General features: G+C 39.5%; 1 protein-coding gene across 1 annotated transcript in view; it reads right to left on the bottom strand.

Moving 5' to 3' along the window:
• pkd1a (polycystic kidney disease 1a) overlaps window positions 1-26698 on the bottom strand; it is an 89408-nt gene that overhangs the window by 22405 nt on the left and 40305 nt on the right. Inside the window, exons 11-26 of the mRNA XM_016514111.1 lie at window positions 23200-23477; window positions 20162-20926; window positions 18536-18667; window positions 18270-18445; window positions 15986-16101; window positions 12228-15877; window positions 10203-10355; window positions 8785-8925; window positions 6873-7161; window positions 6576-6792; window positions 6333-6492; window positions 4095-4253; window positions 3839-3983; window positions 2483-3193; window positions 1243-1405; window positions 602-863 (exon numbers count right to left, since the gene is read on the bottom strand). Of these exons, the coding sequence (XP_016369597.1) occupies window positions 602-863; window positions 1243-1405; window positions 2483-3193; window positions 3839-3983; window positions 4095-4253; window positions 6333-6492; window positions 6576-6792; window positions 6873-7161; window positions 8785-8925; window positions 10203-10355; window positions 12228-15877; window positions 15986-16101; window positions 18270-18445; window positions 18536-18667; window positions 20162-20926; window positions 23200-23477 (7517 nt within the window). The remainder of the gene's footprint in view (window positions 1-601; window positions 864-1242; window positions 1406-2482; window positions 3194-3838; window positions 3984-4094; window positions 4254-6332; window positions 6493-6575; window positions 6793-6872; window positions 7162-8784; window positions 8926-10202; window positions 10356-12227; window positions 15878-15985; window positions 16102-18269; window positions 18446-18535; window positions 18668-20161; window positions 20927-23199; window positions 23478-26698) is intronic.

Here is a 26698-nt window from a genome sequence, read left to right as displayed (position 1 = left end):
AAAAAATAATTTTTTTATATTATATATATATATATATATATATATATAGTTTTTGAGAATTAAAATATACACAATTTGTGAAATAATAATTTAATATTAATAATTTAACTGCTTAGTATATATTAAACTTGAGAAAACCAGAAATATAAATATGAATTAAAAAAGAAAATTATATATTGATAGAAGGCTGATTTTAAAAATATTATAAAAAATATTAGACATAGTAGTAAATATACTGTTACAATTATGCCCGGACGGAAGGAAGGCTGATTTAAAAGTATTTAAAAAAATAAAACAATTACTAATTTTATTCTTTAATTATTTTTTGAAATTATAATATAATATAGATAAAAAAATGTATCAATTAAACTAAAATAGAAATACATAAAAATATAAAGAATCATTACTACTGCTAATATAATATAATATCATATTTTAAAATTAAAACATATATAAAACAATAAATTAATGAAATATATTTTTAACTATTTTAAAGAATCATTACTAGTATGTCTGGACAGAATTAAGGTTAATTTCAAAATATATTATTAATAGTATTACGAAAAACCAAATGGCAGCGGAGTTGAGTTGTAATACTCACAGGAATGATGAAGGAGACGGCGTCGACGGGAACGAACAGACTCGCGGCGAAAGCGGTGAGATGATGCGTGCGACACACGGCTCGGCTCACGCTGGTCTCGGGAAGCGGATGCATGCCGTCCGTCCGCCACTGACTGCTGCTCTCGCTGAAATACTGACACAGCGAGGTGAAGACGGCCACCTCCAGCCGGATCAGATGCGGATCGTCTGCGCCGCAGCCCGTCGACACGTTTATGAAGTGATCACGCGTGGTGTCATAGGACCTGACACGGAGAACGGAAATGAGAAATCAGAATAAAAAACTAATTTGTGTGTATTAGTGCGTAATGGCAAATGCTTTTATTTTATTGGCTGACAATCAAAAACAAAATTTACAAAATGAATAATTTAGAGTTTCATATCTGGCAGGATGAGCCGCTCTCGGTGCTTTGTGAAAAACATCATCTTCACTGCTGATTTTAATGAATGAGTCACTCCTGTGGCGACTGATGTTGATTTTAACAAACAACAGAGCTTCCTGCTTCCAAACGCATCATTTATTATGGATGAAAGGCCTTTCATCAACATGCACTTCCAATATTATTCTGCCATACACATCAGTGAGAAACATCAAAACATTAGGGGAAAAAAGACGCCTCTTACTTCGGAGACAGGAAGAAAGTGTAGAGTCGGTGGTCCAGGTCCCGCCCCCGCGTCATATCGAGTGTGATGCGTTTCCTGTCAGTGCTGTTGTATTCATTGGGCCATTCGGAGGTGTGCAGATATGCTGTGATGAATGGATCCAATTCCCACTTTTCTGGAGAATCTGAGGACAAAGTGACGAAAAGAAATAGGTGTTCAGAGATCAATAAAAACAAGAAACATTGGAGGATGAATTTCCCTGAAAATACTATTTCCTCTCCAACATGGAGATATAAAGGTGACTTTTACAATGCATTACTATACATATATTACTATACACTGATCATGTGCTGTACTAACTAGTACTTGCTCCAGTTAGTCAACTAGCCTGTTAGTTTGGCCAAAATAAAATGAACCTGGAGGAAGTAACTGAAATAACGCTTACATAAAATAAAATAATAAAATAAAATATACTTTTTATTTTATTTAAAAAAAATGACTAAAAATGAAATAAAAATAAATTCATGCTAAACAGAACTATTAAAAAAAACAAACACTAATAAAAATGACAAAAGCATAACAAAATTACTAAAACTTAAACTGTAATTAAATAAAAAAAACTAATTCAATATTAAATAATATTACTAATTCAATATTAAAAACCACTATAATAATAATATATAAATAATAAAATAACACTGTGCCAAGTTAATGTCTTTTATTAATCAAATATCATGAAAAATGTTATTTCATGTTTATTTATCTATTTTTGAAAATTTCACAATTTGATGATATTTTCTCATTCAGCTTTCTAAATACGGATCAGGTATCATGCGATTAATTGTGATAATTTTATTATAGCACTAGTTTTTAACAGAAGGAGAAAAAATACATCTACAATTTTGTAGAAAAAAAAATTTATTATGGAAGTGCTATCACAGAAAAATAATCTTAAAATAAAATTATATTTTTAAATAATATAATATGTTTTACTTTTTCTTTTTATTATTTACTTTTTCTTTTTTAATTTACATATCTATAATTTACAAAGTAATATTTTCAGACAATATTTCAACACCTTTCTTAAGTACAATGACCATATAAAAGCCATTTTACATGTTATCTTTATAATATAACAATTTATAACAATTTTCTCATACAGTATAAATTAGTCTTTAGTTTTTTAAAGTTTTTGGCACAGTTTGTGATTGTTGTTGAATGTTTTTTTTTTAGTGGCTCCCCCTTGTGTTGGGCGTCTTACCGTCTAGTACGGTGAAGTTGAGCTGGACGTAGATTCCCGCTTGTCTGTTGGTGTTCCTCGTGCTCACCCTCACGATGATTGAACCGCAGCGGCTGATGTTCTCGGCTCCCGCTGGCGGCAAGATAGCCTCCAATCCGTTACCGTCCAGCCCAGCCGCGCTCCCGTTATTAACGGCAACTGTTATGGCATGGCTGTCGTCCAGATCCGAGATGGGAATCTGTGTCCCGTTCACCGTGCGAAACTCCATGGACGCCACCTCCGTCGACACGGTGTAATTGGCGATGTAGTTGAACGGAAAGGGATTGGGCTCCACTTGGAACAGCAGCTGCACGATGCCATCCTCGCTGTTGGGCGCCAGAGCACCCCCTGCTGCCCGTCCCAGACTGCTGTTGAACGCTCGCGGGATGGAAAAACGCCGGCACTCAGGCGCGTCGCTCTCGCCGTAGCAGAGCAGGCTCTGCGGGTCGGCGCGTTTGCCGGCGGTTGCGATCTCGGCCGCGCGGAGGATCAGGGGCTCCTCATTGAGGACGCGGCCCAGCATGAGGATTCGCATGAGGACGGAGGACAGGGTGTAGGCTTTAGCGGCCACCCGCAGCGGGTGATGCTGCTGCTCCTCTAAGAGAAACGGAGGCTGCTGGGAGAGGTCGCCGCGGTCCTCGGCCTCCGGAGGTGGAGAGGAGGCAGCCTGGCTCACCTGGTGGATCAGGTCACCTGAGGGGGAAACAGATTTATTGACCGGATGAATATTGAAAACCAGCAGGAACAGGATAAAAGGCTCCATGAAAGACCAAAAAGAGGAGTGAAGTGCTACAAGACTGATTAGAATTTGATTTAATTTGGCTGTCAATAAAAAAAAAAATCAAAAATTAGTTGCATGTTGATAAATCAACAGAATTAATTGTAATTAATCACACTGCTCAGAAAAAAAAATCCAAAATGAAGATACATCAAATGAAGATAAATCAAAGCTTTTGTGGAATATAATATAATATAATATAATATATAATTAATACATAATTTCTATGAATAAAAATATTAATCTTGAGGAACAGATCTTGTAATCAAAAAGATAATTTAAAATTTTTTATTTAAATGATTAATAATTAAATACAGGTTGGGGCATTTTACTGTGAAATATTTTATTGTATTTTCTTTAGAATTCATACGTAGATTTAGTTCAGATAAGATTTAGTAAGAAATGAGAAAAATGAAAACATGTAAACAAGTGAACAATAACAGTGTGTTGCCTCTGGGGTTATTTGTTTGCTTGTGAGTGTGTTAGCATAACATAGCCATGAAATGGATGATTCTGTTTGCTGTCTCAACAGTGAGAGTGTGTGTGTGTGTGTGTGTTACCCATGATATTGAGTATGTTGTCTGCTATCTCGGTCGGGGTGACTGTGCCCTGTTTAGTGTCTGTCTGCAGGATCTCTAACATCGACTCCAGTTTGTCCAGAGTGCTGTTCTGACACTCTTCACACACAAACTCTCGACTCACAGCCTGCAAACAAACACACACAAGAAAGCCTTTATTTCTCGCTCTGTGAGCGGTCATGTGTCTCGTGTCTTTGAAGTGGTTCAGGATTGAATGCATGAGAGCGTCTGGTCTCACCGTGCACTGCGCGAGCGCCGCTGATGTCTGCTGGATGTCATTGACCGTGGTGAGGTCCAGTGATGTCAGCGCTCTGGTGATGTTTCCTCTGACGCTCACGCGATACTGACGCTCTGCCTTAGACACGCGCTCACGTCTGCGGGAAACACCCTGCTCATACTGACACAGAAACACACACGAGATGATGAGCAGACGGAGAAAGACACGACGGACGGACGGACGGATGATTGACAGATGAAAGATGGATAACAGAAAGCTAGACAGACAGACAGATAGACGGATAATAGATGGACAGACTGATACAAGGATAGATGGCTTGGATGGGTAGACTGATAGACAGATGAAGAGATAAATAGAGAGACAGATGGGTAGACAAACAGATGAACAGATTGAGAGAAAGACAGATGGATGATGGATGAATAGAGAGATGATGGAAAGACAGATACATAGACAGACAGACAGACAGACAGACAGACAGATAGATAGATAGATAGATAGATAGATAGATAGATCTCTATGCATAGATGGATGACAGAGATGAATGGATGGATAGATGGATGATAGAGATGAATGGATAGATAGATGGATGGATAGATGGATGGAAGGACATGGATAGACAGATGTATAGACATGGATGGATCTGACAGACAGACAGACAGACAGATACATAGATAGATAGATAGATAGATAGATAGATAGATAGATGATAGACGGATGGATGGACAGTCTGTCTTACCTCATTGAGGACGGTGATGAGAGCGAGCGAGAGCTCCCGTACTCTCTGTGAATCTCCCTGACGGAGCAGCTCTCTCAGGGTGGAGTCGGTTAGATTGCTGAGCCAGTGAGGGAGACAGCTGAATCCGTCAGGAACCGCCGGCAGCACCACCTCCATCGACCTGACACACGCATTACAAACCATTCACAACACTGGCTGCAAAGAAAGGAACACATGAAGTCTCGAAGTCAAACCGTGTCTTACTTGTTGCGGGCCATGACTGTCGCCCCCTGGTGGTCCTCCACCATAACAAGCGCAGTCACTTGGTACCGGGCCGAGCTGAAACCCGGCGGCAGGAAGGCCGAATGTTCTGAACTCGTGCCTTTATACACACAGAACTCCTCGCAGTACATCCCAGAGCAGCGCACCGCTAGCAGACTAAAGACCAGCGGAGACTCTGTCTCATCCATATCAGTGTAACCTGAAAACCAGACGCGATCGTTCAGCTCTGCTCCTTCTCAGTATCCTACAGTACATAAAGTCCTTCTTCTCCAGTCTCACCTGAGCAGTTGAAGTGCACTCTCTCCAGCAGTGTGCGCACCTGAGGCCCGTCCCCATCCGCCCACAGAGAACATGTCCCGCCGGCAGGCGGCAGGTTGGGGTGGAGCTCGATGTAGGCCACTCCTTCGCGGTCCATGCTGTCATCGGTCACATGGAGGCTGAATATGTAGGAGTTTCCGTCACGGAGGATGCCCTGTCGCAGGACCAGGTTCATGCTGTCGCTGCCTGTGGTGGTGGTGTTCAGATCCAGCACCAGCGTCTCGTTCCCTCCAGTCATCGCCGTCCAGCGCTAACAACAACAACAGACACGGCAGGGATATTTACATGTCATTTCCATATTAATATTGACTTAAATAAATTCATCACTTTAAAATGAGCAGTTAAATTATTAAATGTATGTAAATTATTATGAATAATTCTCTATTAAAAATAAAAAATATTATTTGAATACATTTACATAGTTAATTAAAATTAAACACATTATGTGATGTGTTAAAATTCATGAATGACACTATTTCAAATGCCTACGTAGGAAAGCCAATGCATTTTAATGTCATTTATGTATATATAATATATATATTATTAATAATTAACATTAACAATTCAAAATATTATTCATTTATTATGTCATTTAATTGTAGATACAAAAATTGTCATATGTAAATGAATTAAAAATCATTAAATCATTAAACGCATTAGTTAAAATTAAATGTATTATATTAACTGAATATTTCAAATTATGACTGATAGAACTGATAGACAGATGAAGAGATAAATAGAGAGACAGATGGGTAGACAAACAGATGAACAGAAGACAGATGAGACAGATGGATGATGGATGAATAGAGAGATGATGGAAAGACAGATACATAGACAGACAGACAGACAGACAGACAGACAGATAGATAGATAGATAGATAGATAGATAGATGATAGACGGATGGATGGACAGTCTGTCTTACCTCATTGAGGACGGTGATGAGAGCGAGCGAGAGCTCCCGTACTCTCTGTGAATCTCCCTGACGGAGCAGCTCTCTCAGGGTGGAGTCGGTTAGATTGCTGAGCCAGTGAGGGAGACAGCTGAATCCGTCAGGAACCGCCGGCAGCACCACCTCCATCGACCTGACACACGCATTACAAACCATTCACAACACTGGCTGCAAAGAAAGGAACACATGAAGTCTCGAAGTCAAACCGTGTCTTACTTGTTGCGGGCCATGACTGTCGCCCCCTGGTGGTCCTCCACCATAACAAGCGCAGTCACTTGGTACCGGGCCGAGCTGAAACCCGGCGGCAGGAAGGCCGAATGTTCTGAACTCGTGCCTTTATACACACAGAACTCCTCGCAGTACATCCCAGAGCAGCGCACCGCTAGCAGACTAAAGACCAGCGGAGACTCTGTCTCATCCATATCAGTGTAACCTGAAAACCAGACGCGATCGTTCAGCTCTGCTCCTTCTCAGTATCCTACAGTACATAAAGTCCTTCTTCTCCAGTCTCACCTGAGCAGTTGAAGTGCACTCTCTCCAGCAGTGTGCGCACCTGAGGCCCGTCCCCATCCGCCCACAGAGAACATGTCCCGCCGGCAGGCGGCAGGTTGGGGTGGAGCTCGATGTAGGCCACTCCTTCGCGGTCCATGCTGTCATCGGTCACATGGAGGCTGAATATGTAGGAGTTTCCGTCACGGAGGATGCCCTGTCGCAGGACCAGGTTCATGCTGTCGCTGCCTGTGGTGGTGGTGTTCAGATCCAGCACCAGCGTCTCGTTCCCTCCAGTCATCGCCGTCCAGCGCTAACAACAACAACAGACACGGCAGGGATATTTACATGTCATTTCCATATTAATATTGACTTAAATAAATTCATCACTTTAAAATGAGCAGTTAAATTATTAAATGTATGTAAATTATTATGAATAATTCTCTATTAAAAATAAAAAATATTATTTGAATACATTTACATAGTTAATTAAAATTAAACACATTATGTGATGTGTTAAAATTCATGAATGACACTATTTCAAATGCCTACGTAGGAAAGCCAATGCATTTTAATGTCATTTATGTATATATAATATATATATTATTAATAATTAACATTAACAATTCAAAATATTATTCATTTATTATGTCATTTAATTGTAGATACAAAAATTGTCATATGTAAATGAATTAAAAATCATTAAATCATTAAACGCATTAGTTAAAATTAAATGTATTATATTAACTGAATATTTCAAATTATTAATAATTAATATTAATATTAATATTAATAATAAAAAATATTTGAATGCAACTACCTTGTGTTATATATGTATAAAGAATATTTATATTAATATTATTAAAATGAGTAAAAACACTTAAATTAGTGAAAACATTCAATTATTATTTTAAATGCAAATTCACAGCTTTAGAAAAGGTGTTGTATTTCCTTGCCATTTTTATATATGTACTTTCATGTATTTAATATAGCAGATTATTACAATATAATTCTATACATACATACACACACACACACACACACACACACATTTTAAAACTAAACAATTTTAGTTTTTAAAATTATTTTCATTACATTTTTAATGAGTTCCAAGTAGGTTTTTCTGTAACCTTGCAGTGACCTCCATCACCATTAATCCCAATCAGCACTCATCTCAGACTGAGTGTTTGAACCACTAGATAAGCGTCCCTGACTTGTACCATAATATTTACTGTCTCTGGCTCACGGGAACCAGACCAAGGGGGAAGGAGTGTTTGACCGCTCGGTCGCCAAGTAAATACGTGTTTAACGAGGTTTGGCATGTCGTTAACGGCTAATGCAGTGGAACACATCACATCATAATGATGACATCACCCCGTACGCCCACTCAGGTCTCCCCTCCGGTTCCCATAACCATAACATCACTCGAGTCTCAGTCTAAACATTATGAGAAAGCAGGTCGGAAAAAAGCAAGAGGATTGCCTGTGAAAAAAGACAAACCGTTCTAGAATGACATCATGCCGCTATCTCTCCATGTACAGCTCTCTTCAAAAAATTATGACGGCATGTTTCCTCTAATAAATAAGGCACGAGTGACTCACAAAATCCAAAATATGTAATTCCCAACATTCAGATTCTATGAGGACAGTGTTAGTCCTAGGGACAAATTATATCATGCTTTCCATGCTTTTTGGAAAGCTAGAAGATAAAGGAATTAAAATATGCATTTCACAGGCCAAAAAATAATTTTGTCCAATTTTGATTTTATGACGTGCTTAAGAGTTCTATTTGAGCATCCCGACCAGCCCGAAACAGCAGGGAGTTCTAATTATTTTTGCATTTCGTACTTTCCCATAGGCAACACTGGTTTAATAGTAAGCCTGTGATTGATGACAGCGTGTCACGAGTGGGCCGTGCATGTAAGGGTTGTTCTCACCCCTCTGTGTGAGCTGTGACAGTTATTGCAGGTGCCAGCCAGGTACACATAAGAGCTCTGACTGATCTCGTAGCGAGACTGAGCTTTGCACGACACACACTCCAGCGACACCATCGGGATGCGACCGTTCTGCACCCACACCTGTGAGCAGGAGAAGACAGAGGAAAACAAACTTGAAGTTATGCAATTATGTTTTCTGTTGACCATGGAAACTGACATGGCAATTATGATGGAAACTGATTAGTTTGAAACGTCTCTCACTCTTTGAACTGATTCAAATATTAACAATGTTAGCGCTGAGACTGGCAAATCTCCCATACCTGTTGTGAATGTGACACAGGAATAATGGGTTTATGAAGGGAAAAAAAGGATTTTAGGGGTCAATAGACATTGCAAATTGATTACATCTCGGTTCCCAAAGCAATCAGACCCTCAAAGTTAAATCTCATAAAATATTCCCTTTAGGATCCAACAAACCATTTCAATTCAGTGAGTGAAATAAGTTTCATATACATTCTCATTCAAAACTCGCATAACATATCAAGCTTTCACATGTAGCTTAGAATTGTGAAGGTCAGAAAGTAAATTATGTTTTGAATTATGTAACAAACTTTAATTTTACCCGTTCGGGTCAGTTAATTATAGCTAAATACAAAGTATGCTTAATAAGAATGAATATTTTGTAATGACAATAGCGACTAATTTGAATGCTGTAGAACAAAACAAAAGGCGGGAATAACTAACAATGAATAGCAAACACTCATAACTTTGCTCATTTGCATGCACTGCATTGTTTTAGCTCACACTTCACTATTGAAAGTATGCATATCAGGTAAAAGCACAATTACACCCCACAAAAAAGGCACAATTACACATCTCACAGACCGGTTTCGTGTAATGAGATGGTGGAGGATGTGCTTTTGTTCCTAATTTGATGATTTACTGCAGTCATGATTGGTAAAAAATGTAAACAAATGTATCTTTTAAATTAAAATCTGTTTACTGCCAGCTTTCCATGGGGTGGCAACAGCGTGGCATTAAATGCTTTTGATTGTGGATAATTAGTATTCTATAATGAGCCTAATTTACATAGAAAAGAGGCGTGTTTGCACTGAAAAGAATGACAATGACTTAAAATATGACAGCTCTATTCAGTGCACTTTGAACATGCTTAAACTGGACTGCAGGTAGTTATTGAATAAAATTTTTATTTTATTTTCATTTTATTTTAAACGATTAAAAATTTAAAGAATTAAAATGTAATGAGATGTACTTTGTAATATAAAATGAGTATGAGCGATGGAGAAAAAAAGCTGTTGATCAAATGACAAGAATGAATAACAAGACATATTTGTAAATGCAAATACAAACACATTAGATATGAAAAGCTTGTAGTAATCTATAATAAAAGCACTCACCGTTTGGTTTGTGGATTCTGGGGTCATGCCTTCTTTGCTGACGGACAGGCGAAAGGTATACTCAACATCCACCTCCAGTTCAGAACCAGAGATTCCCAGAACCGGGTCGCTTGGCCCCAAACCGAAATGCAGAGTGGAGCAGTGAGCTGGGCCCTGCAGAGTGAAGTTAAAGGGGTCACATTTCAAGTTTTCCTTTCTCTTTGGAGTGTTACAAGCTGTTCGTGCATAGATGAGATCCCTAAAAAGAAGTTGCAAAGACTAAAGTCTCAAACCCAAAGAGATATTCTTTATCAAAGTTAAGACTCGTCCACGCCCTCCTAAAACGCCTCGTTTAAACACGCCTCCACATGTCTACGTCACGATGTGGGAAGATTTGCATAACGCCGCCCAAATGTTCACGCAAAGAAAGAAGGCGTAACTTTGATTCTCGCTGTAGTATTGTTGCTGCCGCCGCCATGTCGTGCAGACGCTGTGATGTTTTTTGAACCTTAAACCGCATAAACACATTGCATTACACCAAATACACCAAATAATGTTCTTTATAGCAACGTCATATGACCCCTTTAAAAGACAGAATCACTGCAGATGGTAATTAATCAACCCATTTACCTGCCTCAGGATATACAAGCCAAGAGCATAATCATCAAACAAGCTTTGGTACCTTTGTTGTTTAATGACTTCACCTAATGAGTTTTCTAATAGCATTTTAATCATTGACCATGACTATGCATCCCGAATACATGTCTGACACCCAAAAAGTACACTTTGTGGGTGTCAGACATGTATTCGGGATGCATAGTCATGGTCAATGCATCCCGAATACATGTCTGACACCCACAAAGTGTACTTTTTGTCTTAATTTTGGACAATAAATCTACTGCATTATCATTTAGAACTTAAAAAATGTTGTTTTGAGACATTTTGCTTAAAGTGTGCTTGTGCTTCCTTTAAAATAAACGCTACTTGGTTTTTATCTTATTAACCAATGCAATGACATTCATACATATTTATTGTGGCTGAAGTGTTATTTCTTGAAATATTTCACTATACCTAATACTTTGAATTTCTGTCAGTGATAAAATGTTTTAATAAAAAGCAGGAATCTCTGTTCCCCTTCAGCAGTCACTATGATAGGTTGGGAGAACTCTAAGGAATGCAGAGTTTATCCGCTGCTAGTTATGTAACTGATCTCAAGTATAAATTATCTCAAGTATTCTCAAACAACTTCTCTCTCAAATTCAGATATTCACATATATGTTAAGAGCTTTCAGCTCTCAAATATGCCTATGAGCTCAGTGAATAAAGCACTTGATTGTAAATTGTTTTAATGCCAATTACTCAAACTCTCCAACCCACTCCCAACAACCATGCTTTTTAAACCTTTTCATCCGCTGATTATTTCCAGAAAAAAAAAATCTCAATTTGGATTGTTCAGCTTTAGACATGTGAGCAGTGAATGAACAGTCATCAATAACGCAAGGTCCTTCACATATTAGAGGAATCTAAACACCAACATTTGTTCTTAAATCTATTGCTATTTGACAGCCTAGATTAGGGATGGCCAATCCGGCTCCTGGAGGGCCAATTTTCAGCAGAGTTTAGCTCCACCCCAACTAAACACAGATGAACCTATTAATTAAGGTCTTCATGATCAACAGAAACTTGCAGGCAGGTGTGTTGGAAGTAAACTCTACAGAAAGATGGCCCTTTCAAAGCAGGATTGGACACCCCTGGCCTAGATCCATTTATGTCAGGGGTCTCCAAACTCGGTCCTGGAGGGCCGGTGTCCTGCAGAGTTTAGCTCCAACCCTAATTAAACACACCTGAACCAGCTAATCAAGGTCTTACTAGGCATACTAGAAACTTTCAGGCAGGTCTGTTGAGGCAAGTTGGAGCTAAACTCTGCAGGACACCGGCAACTCCAGGACCGAGTTTGGAGGCCCCTGATTTATATTCTTCATTGCAAGTTTAAAACATCAAAAATCATTTATTTTTATATATCTTTGACATATCAATCATGATTACCTTTGAAGTGCTCACACATTCCCAGTGGTAGTTGAGCAGGGGCTGGTTCTCCAGGTCCAAGTTAGGGTCGTAGGACTGCTCTGCACTCAAATGCAAATCTTGAGTTTTGGACCATACACGGTATGTGCCACCCTCAATGATTGGCACCAGCTTTTTGGACATGACTGAAAGTTGAATACAGGCTGCCTTCCGTAGTGGCACCCCCTCATAGGACAGAGAAAAAACTAGAGTGTAGTTCCCAGCAGAAATCGACATCTTGGGCACTGAAAGTTGGAGCCTCCGGACGTTGACTTCTGGAGGGAGACGGACCTTAGATGGTGGTGGACCTTTCTTCTCATCATCCTGACAGCGAGGGGTGGTAAGGATCTCCCAGAGGTACTCTACTCCATAGAGGCCACAGCCTTTTAAGTTCACATTGGCCTCTACCAAGGTTGGCTGGTAACGCCAGATGGCGAGTCGTGGAGCTTGAATGATCTGAACTTCTGGTTCGTCGCACTTTAGGACAGAGATGTTAACATCAACCTGTGCTGTAACCAAGCTCACCAGGTTACTGACATTGACTCGCACCACATAGTGACCAGGAAGGATGTAGATATGGCTCAGAGAAGGTGTAGTTGTTACAGCTGCAGAAGTACCATCCCCAAAGTCCCACTGATATGTCGCTGGAGTGGAAATAGGAGTGATTCCCACATGGAAGCTGACCGTCTTGTTTACGAAGGTGTCGCTTGGTTGAGCATCCAAGGTGGCTGACCTGATACTGTTCTGAACTCGTATAACCTTGGTCACATTTAATCCATTCAGGGAATTGAATGCTCTAAGGAATATGGTCAGATTGCCTGGCTGTTCTGGCGCATATGTCACTGACTTGCCAACCTGAGAAATCTTGAGACCATGATGAAGGTCAAAGGTCCACAGAATGGTCAGCGGCTCACGTGTTGGCGTGCATGCTACATAAGCCCTAGATACGCCAACAGGTATAGCGGCATCACAGCAGTCCTTTATAGTCAACTTGGTCACAGGCTCCATGACTTCAATATGCAGAGTCCTTCGTTCAGAACTCACCTGGTTGTGGGCAGTAAGGTTGACGTAGTACTTGGCCACACTAGTGAACTGGTGGATGTAGGTTTGATTGTTCAGAACGACAGTTGCATCACCACTAATGCTCAGGATGAAATTAACAGAAGTTCCAGATGATACAGAGATGGTAAACTCAACGTTTTCCCCAACCGCAGCAATTTGTTTGCTGGCCTTGAGCTCCAGACCCTGGATACGGTCTTGAACAGTAAAGTCACGTGAGCATGTTTCTCTGTTGATGTCATTAGTGGCATTCAACACAACAGTGAAAATTCCCGGTTTGGGGAAGATATAGGACGTGGTGCGTTGGTTCGATTTTGTGTTGTCTGGCAATAGCCACATCCACGAAATGCTGGATCCCATCTGTGTTTCTGCACGCAGCGAAACATTGTCCCCCGATGCTACAAAGTTCTCTGTAACATTTGTGGCGATGAAAGTCAATCCCGAGATCGGTTCTTGAATGCTGATCCACTTCGAGACCATTTCCGAGCTGACTTTGTTGGAAACCTCCACTTTAACCAGTTTCAAACCTGCACTTCTGAAACTGTGCATGACAGAGGACATGTCAGATGTTAACAGTTCACCATTTGCCCACCATCTGTAATGGAGGGCCGTCCCAAAAGTTGCAGATACTGTCATATTTGTCATAGCATTTACTGCAGCAGGGTTTGGTGAAATCTTAATGACCAGCTCCCTCACAGGATCCAGAAACTCAATAGTTTTGTTCACAGCCAGCTGGCCAAGCAAGTTGGTTGCCTTGAGGAGCACATCACAAGGACCGGGGGTGAAAAAATTGATGTCTATGGTCTTGCCCGTGAGGTTGTAGTCATGGTTCTCATGTTCCCTCAGAAGGTTCCAGCTGAAGGTCATGTTGGTGCCCTCTTTTAATGAGGCTTGTAAGTGAAGGACACGGTTGGTTGCAAAACAGCATCCTTCAATAAGCTCATCAGCCACTATCTGTAAGCCCTCCAACTCACGCTGCACAAAGATGGAAATGCTTGACTGAACCGTACCGATGTCATTCTCTGCAGTAACAATGACATTGAAGGTCCCAACAGAGCGAAAAGTGTAGAACATGGTGTGAGTGCCTTGGATAGAGGTGCACCGGTCACAGAGAATCCAAGAGTACCTTACATCATCTCCTTGGTCAAGGTGTGCCTCAAAGTGGACGGAAGTGTTCAAAGGGACATTGACAAGGCTGGCATTTACCGACAGTCCAGTGATTGGTGCCAAGACCACAACGGAAATCTCATTTTTGGTTTCACTAACTTCATTCTTGCCTGTAACAGTGATGTTAAACCTGCCTGAGGAATTGTAAGCATGTGATACGTTTGTCCCATTAAGTTGAATCCCATCTCCAAAATCCCAGATGTAGACAGCATTCACAGAGTCTGAAGATGCCTTGAAAGCATAGTCTTGGTGTAAAGAAAGATTGTTCTCTTTATCTCCATTATGGCTGATCAGCAAAAAAACTACAGATTTTTGCACCACAACTAAAACAGAGTCGTTGATACAGGAGATGTTGTTGAGCGCAGAAACTGTGACCAGATATTCCCCAGGACTCTTGAATGTAAAGGCCATCTCCTTACCACCTCGAACAGGACCTCTTGTGTCAAGAATCCCAAAATCCCATAGGTAGGTGTAGTTAAATTCTGGGAAGGCAGCTACTGTAAATTTGCTCTCCTCACCGAACTTGATGTGTGTTCTCAGAGGAAACAAAGACACTGTTGTGAGTTCAGGTTGGACGCAGATCCTTGTGTAAAAATTAGCCTTGTTAGCTTCACTTGACATAAGTAGCGAGAGATGGTACTCTCCACTCTTAACGTATGAGTGTGTTTTCAGTGGTGTTCCATACTGAGTTTCATTGGGGCTTCCGTCTCCAAAACTCCACACATACTGATGTCCTGAAGCGTTCCCTGACACAAATGCATGGAAACGTACCTCTTTGTTTTCTTGAATGCACCCAGAAGGTTCTAGCGATAACACCTGTAGCACAAACACCTCAACAGGTATTGTTACCCACTGAGAGCTCACAGCATTCTTTGCGGTGACATTTACGGTGTAGTTTCCATCTTTCCTGTACGTATATTCAGCTTGGGGTACCACACCAGTGTGCACTGTTCCATCACCCATGTCAAAGCTCCAAGTTACATTGTTGCCTGCTTCCAGACTTGCCGTGACAATGGTAGGCATGTTGCGTTCCGTGGGAGCAGATGGCATCACCTCCAAGCCCCTAACGTCCTCATAGACAATAACTTCCATGCAGGTGTCTGTCGAGCTAATGGTGTTGTTCACATTCACGCAGATATTGTAGACACCGCTGTGATTGTAAGCGTGAGGAACCCTACGTTCACGTCCCTGCTGGACACTCGAATTGTCACCAAAGTTCCAGGTGTAGATGATGCCATAGGGAGACGGTAGGGGGTGGGCCTCAAAGTCAGCTGGTTTTTCAGCACGTAGCAGGGGTGGGTTGATCTCGATTCGCACACTTGTCAGAATGCTAAAGACGTATACGTTGACCTTGCATGTCTTGTTCTCATAGCGGTTGGAAGCAGAGAACAATAGGGTGTACTCCCCTGCAAGAAATATGAGTAAAAAAATCAATATAGATATAAAAAATAATCAATACAAGTAAAAATAAGGATAAATCAATATGAATAAATAATTACACTTTTTTTTTTTACCTGGCTGTGCATAAATGTATGACACATCGTCATGAATCACCACCTGGTTACTAGCGGGGTTATCGTAAGGGGGCTTAAACTGATGTGTACGGTTTCCTCCATCTCCAAACCACCACCTGTGACACAAAAAAAAAAACATTAAAACATCACAAACACACACACTGCATGCCTGATTGCATGCATTATTTTACAAATGCTTTCACAGTTTCTCACAGTGTAGACAGTGCTTTTAAAGAGGTCATGAACTGAGAAATCAAATTTCCCTTGATCTTTTGACATCTAACAGGTCAATGTACTATAAAAGGATCCTGTAAGTTTCAGAACTCAACACTTTCTCGTTAGTTCAAAAACAGCTTTAATTGAAACCAAGCAGCAAAACGACTCGTTTTGGAATTTGTCACATAATAACGTCATAGTGCAATGAAAGCTCAGCCTCTGCAGAAGAAAATAAATGCCTACTTCTTCATTATTGCCTCTTTAGCCTGCCCACTGATTCAAGCAAATAGTAGGAGGAGAGGAAATACTAGAAAGATGAAAACACAGGATTACTCCATCAACGAAACCATAGAGATGCCTCCGAGGATTACAAGATGCTCTGATTTACTTCCGAATCTTGAATGCGCCCTGCCTATAAAAACAGACTGTTTTGTAGAGTTGGTGTAAAACAGTACAGAAAACAGCCTATTAGTTCTAAATTATGATGTTTTTGATGTAAAAATCTTGCTAACTTTATAAGTGGACCTCAGAGGACATAATAAAACAATAAAAAATATGCCGTTCATGACCCCTTTAAATACTGCATCTTGATTTTAATTGCACAAGCCATTGGGCAACTGTGACCTTACCGAAAACATTTTCAGGCAATTTTAAAGTTAACATAAATAGCAAACTATTTTACTATTTTATTGTAATGTGACAAAACAAAACAAAAAGACAGTACTTTGTTTTATCAGTAGGGATTTGATTGGACAGTGGTTGGGGAGTTGAAAAAAAACTTGACAAGTCACTTCATTCTTACATTACAGATTATTTTGTTCCTTTTGAATAATGTGCACAGTAAGTTCAGGAACATGTATTAAGTTAACTCTGGTTTCATGGTGGCTTCAAAGGCAAGCTTATTGCTGTATAAAAGAGGGGACTAAAGGATGGGGGGGAAGACAACTTTGATTCTCTTTTGGTGCCTCAGGAATTTATAAAAGCAAGGTGGCAGGTCTGTTTTGAAGACGTTTTTAGCTGGAGGGAATAAAAGCTCTCTCTTGCAAATCTCGCTGTCTGACTCATCGCTGCAGGAGGGAGAGGTGGAGCTGCTGTTGAATCATCGCCTCGGCTCCCAGCGATACACCTTCATCTCTCGCTCCATCTTATCCCCACTTTCTCTATGGAAGTGGAACCCAAAGGAGAATCAGGTATTACGATTGACTGAACAAGCGGCGGGCTGAACTCCAGAGATATTGAGCAGACGAGATAAAAGCGCGGGGAAGAAATCGCCCTACAGTACTCGTCTGACAGACTTTTTTGACAATATATTGAGAAATCCATGAAAAATAAATAAATAAAGCAGACATCTGCAGTGGCGCGCAGCAGGCTTCTGGGGGATGGAATGGAAACTTTGGGAATCTTTCTATGCTCGGCGTTGAAGGGAAAATTCTTGTCAGCATTCTGCGCTAACCACAGACTGTAAATCTAGAGAAAAGTGCCATTAAAGGGGAGCAGGCTGAGAGTGTGTGTGAGGCGGTGGAAGCCGTAGAGAAAAAGTTTGTGTACATTAAATAGTCTTGTAGAAAGCCATCTATCTCTCCAAGTAGAGACATATTTAAAGAGAGCATTCACAACCCATTTTACTTCCATAATGTGACATATAAGAAAAAAAAAGCATGAAAGAGCTTGATTTCACCCATCAGGAACTGATTAGATTGTAATTGTGTGTTTCATATCAATGCATCCTAATTCTAGGACTTCTTTATGAAATCTATCATTATTTGCTACTATTACTGTATTTTTTATGACAATAACATTACTGTAAATCACTGCATTAACTATGCTAAGCTGCAGCTAAAAGTGCTACCGCCAGACCCGGAGATCGGCTGAATGGATTCGAAAACGGTAAAACTCAACTGTTTAACTCTAGGGGAGTTGGAAAATGAGCCTATTTTCAAAAATAGTGGAGTGTTCCTTTAAAACATCCTTCATATTGACCAATGAATCATGAAACTGGTGAAAGCTTTTAATTAATTTGATGGCTCTTTTATTTGACCAGTCAGAGCTTTACTGTCATAGAACGTACCAGAAGGCGACATCCACCGCCATGTCTATCTTCACCGATGCATAGAGGTTCAGGGGCAAACCCTGCTGCACGATTTTGGGGACTCCATGGACGGTCGGCTCAGTCATCGGGTTCATGCGGTCCACCGTGACGTTGAAGTGCTCTGTCAGCATGCTAACCTGGTTCATAGCCGTTACCTAGGAGACGAGAGATGGGTCAGTTGCCAAGCTGATGGAATCAGTGTTTCCTTTACATAAACTGGGCTGAGTTCAATGAAAACCAGTCACCGTGAGTTTGTACACTGCTGTGTTCTGGTAGATGATATTTAACATGCTGTTATAGTATGTGAAGTATGGTTTATCATCCACCGTCCATTTGAACGACGGGTCCGTACCTCCCTCCACAGAAGCCGTGTAACTCTGTAATACAAGAGGGAGGAGAAGTAAGCAAATAATAAGACTATTAAAGATGAAGGTCAGGGATATAACAAAGGCGACACGGTGGATAATGGCCAGCATGAAATCGTCAGCTTCTGTCTCACAGACATCTTTTATGGACAAAAACATAAAAGATCAGCAATAAATACTCTATCCTTGGACAGTAGATGTTTAGAAATCAGTTTAAACTAGCCTAAAACTAGCAAACCACATGAGTTAAGCAGTTTCTAAAATATTATGAACAACACACTATCTTTGGACAGCAGATGTCTATAAAGTAAAACTATGCTTAAAGAATGGTTTAAACCAGCTTAAGGTGGTTAGGCGGGTCTGCTTTAATGGTTTGAGAGAGGTTTTAGGCATCTGTCAGGCTAGTTTAAAGCAGCAAAAATACAGCAAACCACCTGGATTAAGCAGGTTTTAAAATATTAGCAATAAATACACTACCCTTGGACAGTAAATGTTTAGAAGGAAGGTAAAGGCATGCTGAGAAAATGGTTTAAACCAGCCTTAGGTCATTATTTGATCTGTTTTGATGGTTTTAGACGGGTTTTGGGCACTTGTCAGGCTGGACAACCATTTTAAACCAGCAAGCCAACCACCTGGTTTTATTGGGTTTTAAAATATTAGCAATAAATATACTATCCATGGACAACAGATGTTTAGAAAGTAAAGTCATGCTAAAAAAATGGCTTAAACCTGACTAATTTGATGTAATATGGTCTGTTTTGATGATTTTAGACAGGCTTTGGGGACTTTTTAAGCCAGAAATCCAGTTTAAACCAGCAAAAAGACGGCAAACCATCTGATTTAAGTGGTTTTTAAAACAGCTGGAAAAAAGGCTTAAACCAGCCTGAGGTGGTTAGTGGGTCTATTTGTTATGGTTTTAGACATGTTTTGAGCTGGGATACCTTGTTAAACCAGAAAACCACCTGGTACTATTAACAATATATACACTATTCTTGAACAGTAGATGTTTAGAAGGTAAATTCAACCTGGAAAATGGTTCAAACCAGTCAGCCTTGATGATTTTAGATGAGTTTTGGGAACTTGTCAGGTTGGGAAATCAATTTAAACCAGCACAAAAAAACAGCGAACCACCTGGTATTAACAATAAATACACTATTCTTGAATGGTAGATATTTAGAAGGTAAAGTCATGCTGGAAAAAGGGTTTTAACCATCCTAAGGTGGCTATCGAGTTTGTTAAGATGGTTTTAGACAGGTTTTGGATACTTGTCAGGCTGGGAAACCACTTTAAACCAGCAAGCCTCTTGGTTTAAACTGTTTTTACAATATTAGCAATAAATACATAATCCTTTGTAGTTGTTTAAAACAGCCTAATGTGGTCTGTTTTGATGGTTTTAGACAGGTTTTGGACATTTGTCAGGCTGGGAAACCAGTTAAAACTAGCCCAAAACCAGCAAACCACCTTGTTAAAATGTTTTTTTTTCTCAGCAGTGAGGATGTCACTCACCACTACGGACTCCATAAGGACTCTGTGAGCAGGATGGGGTTTGATGACGAGCCCCTGGAGAGGTTCTTGCACCCTCGCCTGAATTTGTAGCGATGTTGTGGTAACGTTGCTCTGGACGTGAAGCAGCACGTTGGTCTGCTCCGGTGTGGACCCGAGCTGGAGGTCAAACCATGCGAACATGGTGTCGTTGTACGGGTCGGGCTGCCTGCATTCGGCCACTTTCGCCATCAGGTTCTCGGGACACGTGTCATGAACGGGAACGGTCTCGTTGCTGACCTGCCACCCAATCTGAGCGTCGTGCTGCGAGCGGACCATGACGAGAATCCACGTCTGATTGGGCAGGAAGTACACCGTCCCATTGCGATTGGTGGGATAGATCACGGTTGGGCCCAGAGGTGGAACGACATGGATGGGACAGGATGCGGTGACAGGAAAATCCTCATCGCTGGACGTCACTTCCAAACTGTGGTCGCCAAGCTGAGGGAGGCCAGAGCGGAGAAAGGAACCCTGCAGCGCGGTGCTGTTCTGCCCCACATACAGCACCCTCACCTGGCACACCATGTCCTCCTCCCAGCCGCCCTCCGCATCCACCTGAAGCGTCTCGTTTGCGTCCCACCAATTGGAGCGGTTCTGGATGAGCACACTCTGTTTCCATGGCGACGAGGGGTCAGAGGAGCACTGGAGGAGTCCTGACGGCCCGGCGTCGTGCTGCAGGGCAAAGAAGTCGCCAGGGGAAACCAATAAGTCCTCTATGCCATCCTGGACCTGAGTGAGAGGGAATGCATAACGAATGATTGAATGTGTGCACTCGAAACAGTTTTTCTAGTAACAAGCTACTTTTTGTTGTTGTTGTTGTTATGTTTTATTGTGCCAACTAGCTGGGACAATTAGAAATGCACAATATATCAGTACAGTATCAGTTATCAGATGATTATTTTGTATATTTGATTGTGCATGCTAATTTGCCGTTTTTACATTTAATGAGTCATCTAATGCTCACTAAAAACACTAATAACACTTAATTTGTAATAATTAGCATGCATCCATTTTTCATATTGTACATTATTTTTTAATAATGTAAAAATTATAAGTTTGTGATTTCCTAAATTAACTTGTAGCATGATTAATTTTAATTAATCTTAAGTGTTTTCTTTTTAATTAGGTTAGCCTAAACAGCATATAAATATAAGCCATTTATCGCTTTGTTTCAAATTGGGTAATTTGCATGGTTTATATACACATTACCATTAAAAAGAGTGGAATAAGTGAGTTTTTTTTTTATTTTAAGTAATGAATACTTTTATTTATCAAGCCTACATTAAATTGATCAGAAGTAAAGGCATTTGTAATGTTGCAAAACTTTTCTATTTCAAATGCATGCTATCAGTTTCCACAAAAATATTTATTTTTAACAAATAAAAAATAACAGTTTTTAACATTGATAATAATCAGAAATGCTTCTTGAGCAGCGGATCATCATATTAGAGTGATTTCTGAAGATCATGTGACACTGAAGACTGGAGTAATGATGCTGAAAATTCAGCTTTGATCACAGGAATAAATTACATTTTACAACATATTCATATAGAAAACAGGTCTTTTAAATTGTGAAAATATTTCATGAAATTACAGTTTTTATTGTATTTTTGATCAAATAAATGCAGCCTTGGTAAGCAGAAGAGACTTTTTTCAAAAAAATAATAAAATCTTCCCAACCCCAATTTTATGAACGATAGTGTAAATAAATGATTCACCAATCAAATCTGGATTCTCACTTTGACATTCTGTGAATTTTATGTCATTTTTGTATGCTCAGAATGCATAATATTCAATATTTGTTCATATATGCAATGTGTTCGAATTGGTTTTGGGAAGCCGTCCGAACAACCGCCAGCTAAAAGAAGAGATATATATCTGAAAAAGTCCTTTAAGGCGATATATATCCTATTCTGAAGAAATACACCTGCTTTATGTATATATTTTTCTGTTAATCATCTTCCATTTCAAAACACCGCTTGCGATAACATTCTATTGTTTATAAAATGCACTGTTCTGAGAGCAAAACCTGACCAAATGTCAACACTGGGCCCGCGAGGGGGACAGTGATTACCCTTAATAATGTCCCGACCTCTGGAATTACACTGTGCCCTGAAACAGACTTCAAATACCACAGAAAAATACACAAAAACTGCCCCAAAAGAAAGCTGTGAAGAGAAGCATGTCTCTTCGTCAGACACACTGAGGGTCATTATTAGGACTGGCTTTCAGGCAGCAAAGAGGGAGTGGAAATAATTAACTGTGATCTGAACGTCACTGGAGGACATTCTGAGCTGCCCCGCATTTACTCTTCAAACGCTCTGTTTAGGCAGAACACACTGAAGGAGGGTGAAATAGATGACCCGCAGGCCCACACACACACTCAACCTCTCATTAAAAGCTCAATGCTCTCACATTTCATCCTGAAGCTCAAGCATGCTGGACTTGTGGTCTATGTTCCAGATTTACAGAAGAGAACTACGACAGTCAGTGGTTGAACCTTATGAAATCCGTCAAGACACAGAAATTATATTTTGCATAAATAAAATGAAACCTATTTTTTAGAAGATTTTTTTGCATTGTGATGTTATTTTTGAAAATGAATCACATTTTCATTTCCATAATTCTGGAGTTTTTTTTATTTTTTTTACTTCCATTGCTCTCAAAGCTGATTAATGCAATTTTTTATTGATTTTTTTTACACAAAAGCTTTTTTTTTTTTTTTCTCAGCGTAAATTACACAAAGCAAATTTGTTTAGTTAAAATTATTATAAATCATATATTTTCACATTAATGCAATGAGAAACAGTGTTATGTTCTTGACCGTTCTTTACCATTTTTGAGAGTACAAAATATGAATTTCTTCATTCTTAAGTAAAGTTATGAGACATGTTCTTGACTGTTTTCGTGAATTTCTTCATTCTTAAGTAGAAGTGAAGATTTCAGATGGAATCCAGTCAGGTTTTGATTAGGTGCAGGTCCAGGTTTTCGGTCAAACTCACCAGGACGTTGGATGGCGGTCCGGCTGGAAGGGTGATCAGCACCTCCCTGACGAGTCTGTAATCAGGATACTGTGTGCCCGCAGGCAGAGGACTGACCCCAGAACAGTTCACACAAGCTCCGGGATGACAGGGGCTGGCCAAGGGCAGACAGCGCTCAGTGTACGGACAGTACTGGCGTCCCGCTGGACATGCTGTGGCCGCTGATGGGACGGATGTGTCGTTGATCCACTCATCCGGGGCCTGACAGACAGTGATGGGGGCGCAGAGGTCACCACAACCTGAAAAAGAGTCCGTACAAATTCATTTATCATCATGCAGATATAATACACAGAACAATATTAATTTTTTTTAAATACTTGATTTGTTTTATTGTAAATATGGCCTTTTGTCCGGGAGACTGTGGGGTGCTGGCTGTTTTACAATTTATATAGACAGATAGATGGATAGAACGACAGGATAGATAGATAGATAGAACGACAGATAGATAGATAGATAGATAGATCGATTTGATCGATCGATAGAACGAAAGAACGAAAGAACAACAGACAGACAGACAGATAGATAGAACAATATGATAGAACGATAGATAGAACGACAGATAGATAGATAGATAGATAGATAGAACGACAGATAGAACGACAGATAGATAGATAGATAGATAGATAGATAGATAGAACGACAGATAGATAGATAGATAGATAGATAGATAGATAGATAGAACGACAGATAGATAGATAGATAGATAGATAGATAGATAGATAGAACGACAGATAGATAGATAGATAGATAGATAGATAGATAGATAGAACGACAGATAGATAGATAGATAGATAGATAGATAGATAGATAGAACGACAGATAGATAGATAGATAGATAGATAGATAGATAGATAGAACGACAGATAGATAGATAGATAGATCGATTTGATCGATCGATAGAACGAAAGAACGAAAGAACAGACAGACAGACAGACAGATAGAACAATATGATAGAACGATAGATAGATAGATAGATAGATAGAACGAAAGAACAATAGATAGATAGATAGACAGACAGACAGATAGAACAATATGATAGAATGATAGAACGATAGATAGAACGACAGATAGATAGATAGATAGATAGAACGAAAGAACAATAGATAGATAGATAGACAGACAGACAGACAGATAGAACAATATGATAGAATGATAGAACGATAGATAGATAGATAGATAGATAGATAGATATAAATTTGATAGAACGATAGATAGAACGACAGATAGATAGATAGATAGATAGAACGAAAGAACAATAGATAGATAGATAGACAGACAGACAGATAGAACAATATGATAGAATGATAGAACGATAGATAGATAGATAGATAGATAGATAGATAGATAGATATAAATTACTGTAAGTTTGATTCATTAAGTAAGAAAACTGCATATTATATAAATATATATGAAGTTTTCTAACTCAATAAATCAATCTTACCTAATATTAAGGTCTAGTAATATATCTAGTTAACATTGTTGATCTGTTGATATATTGTTCCAAAATGTTTCTCTTTTTTTGTAATTTCCAAAAATTATGCATTATTTCTGTATCATATTGTCATTTTGTAGCACAGTACCATGGACACTTTATTACATCTGTACATTTTTTAAATGTTTGATATTTTATTCAGCATAATATATTGATTATTTTATAATTATTGAAAATAATTATTATATCAGATATTGAAATTTATATAAACTAATATAAAACATTAATGGAATATTTACATTGCAAATTCTTTTGACAGATTGCTTTTCTTTGCAGATAATTACTTCTGAATGCTGTACATAAACCTTCATTAATTTTAGATACAAAAATCTATTACATGATTGGGTAGTACTTTGTTTGTCAGAGTTCATCAGCTAACAAACTTTAATCTGTAAACATTAAAATATAGTTCATGTACCTTATATTTCATCATTAAATTATTAAAACCGTAAAACACAGCAGAGATCACTGCTCACTTGACTATTTCTTCTCAGCAGCCTGACTGAACCGATCCAGAGCTGAACTTTGGGCATGTCGATTCGTGTCTTCAGGTTGTTCATTAGTTCGCTCGGTTTGCAAACACAATCGACACAAAGAAATGAGCTTGCCTGGCAGCAGAAAACGAAATCTGGTCCGCCGAGAACAATCTCCACATCTGATTTCATTTAAAAGTAAAATTATGATCTACTCTTGTGTACTAATCGCTTGCAGAGCTGCTTATGCATGTGTTTGTTTGTTTGTTTATCTCAGAGCTCCGTCTGCCAGTCTGTTCTTGCACGGCAAACGGCCAAGTCATCAAACAAGCCTGTTACCATGACGATGGGCATCCAGAGATAGCGTCAATGTACCGAGAGAAACACGGCGCATTAATACTCACGACTCCTTAAAGCAGGGGTGTCCAATCCTGCTCCTGGAGGGCCACTGTACTGCAGAGCTCAGCTACAACCCTAATTAAACACACCTGAACCTGCCAATCAAGGTCTTACTAGGCTTACTAGAAACTTCCAGGCAAGTGTGTCGAGGTGAGCTGGAGTTAAACTCTGCAGGACTGAGTTTGGAGACCCCGGCCTTAAAGGAAAGTCATATGATAGCTGTGTGTGAGGAAAAGACCAAAATATATAAGGTGAACCATTCCTTAAGAAGTCATGAATATTTAAACACAATGCATCCCTTAATGCAAGTTATGCTGTAAACAATGACAATATTTCGAAATAAAAATGCTGTGTTGAAGTAACATCTCCAGTTATTGGAGAGAGTAACCTTGGATTTTCTGAATAAGAAAGAAACTGATGCCAGATGAAATGTGCAGTCTAAAATCTAAAAGATTGAAATTAAACATAGTATTAGTAACATTATATATAGACACACTGGCATGTAAATGCAACTTTAAATAAATACATATTAATAATAATATCTCTTTTTCCCCTACAGCTTGCTCTTTTTGTTTCTTGTAGTGCCAGTGCCGCTTATCTCTTAGTGTTGGATCGATTGATGTTTGTCATTCTTCTGTCTCTGCTCATGTTGTATTGATCAGGAGGAAGCAGCAGAGGCTTTTGGGTAACGGCTCAGATAGGAAGGTGTCCGTGCAGCATAAAGTGACCTTGATGACTCTCTCTGTGCTGTTATCAGTCAGAGCCAACAGAATCACTCACTCACTCACTCACTCACTCACTCTCACACTCTCTCTCTCCATTTCTCATCCACATACTTTCCAGATTCGTCTTTCTGGAACATCTGCAGATTAATCTGATTTATGAATATGAATCTAGTGTCTGTTTCAGGGGATTGAAAGGGTGAGAGAGATTGAGAGAGAAACTACAGCGGTGAATGTACAGGAGTGTGAACTCGACTTTAGTTTGGGGACATGAATGTCCTCACAAGCAAGCTAAATCTGAATCTGAAAATCTAAATCAGGAAAACACACACACACACACACACACATACATATATATATATATATATATATAT

The sequence above is a fragment of the Sinocyclocheilus rhinocerous genome, unplaced genomic scaffold, assembly GCF_001515625.1.
Source record: "Sinocyclocheilus rhinocerous isolate Xijiao unplaced genomic scaffold, SAMN03320098_v1.1 scaffold836, whole genome shotgun sequence".
NCBI classification, from domain to species: Eukaryota; Metazoa; Chordata; class Actinopteri; order Cypriniformes; family Cyprinidae; genus Sinocyclocheilus; species Sinocyclocheilus rhinocerous.
The sequence above is the reverse complement of the archived record's forward strand: the minus strand, read 5'-3'. Positions and strand labels throughout refer to the sequence as shown.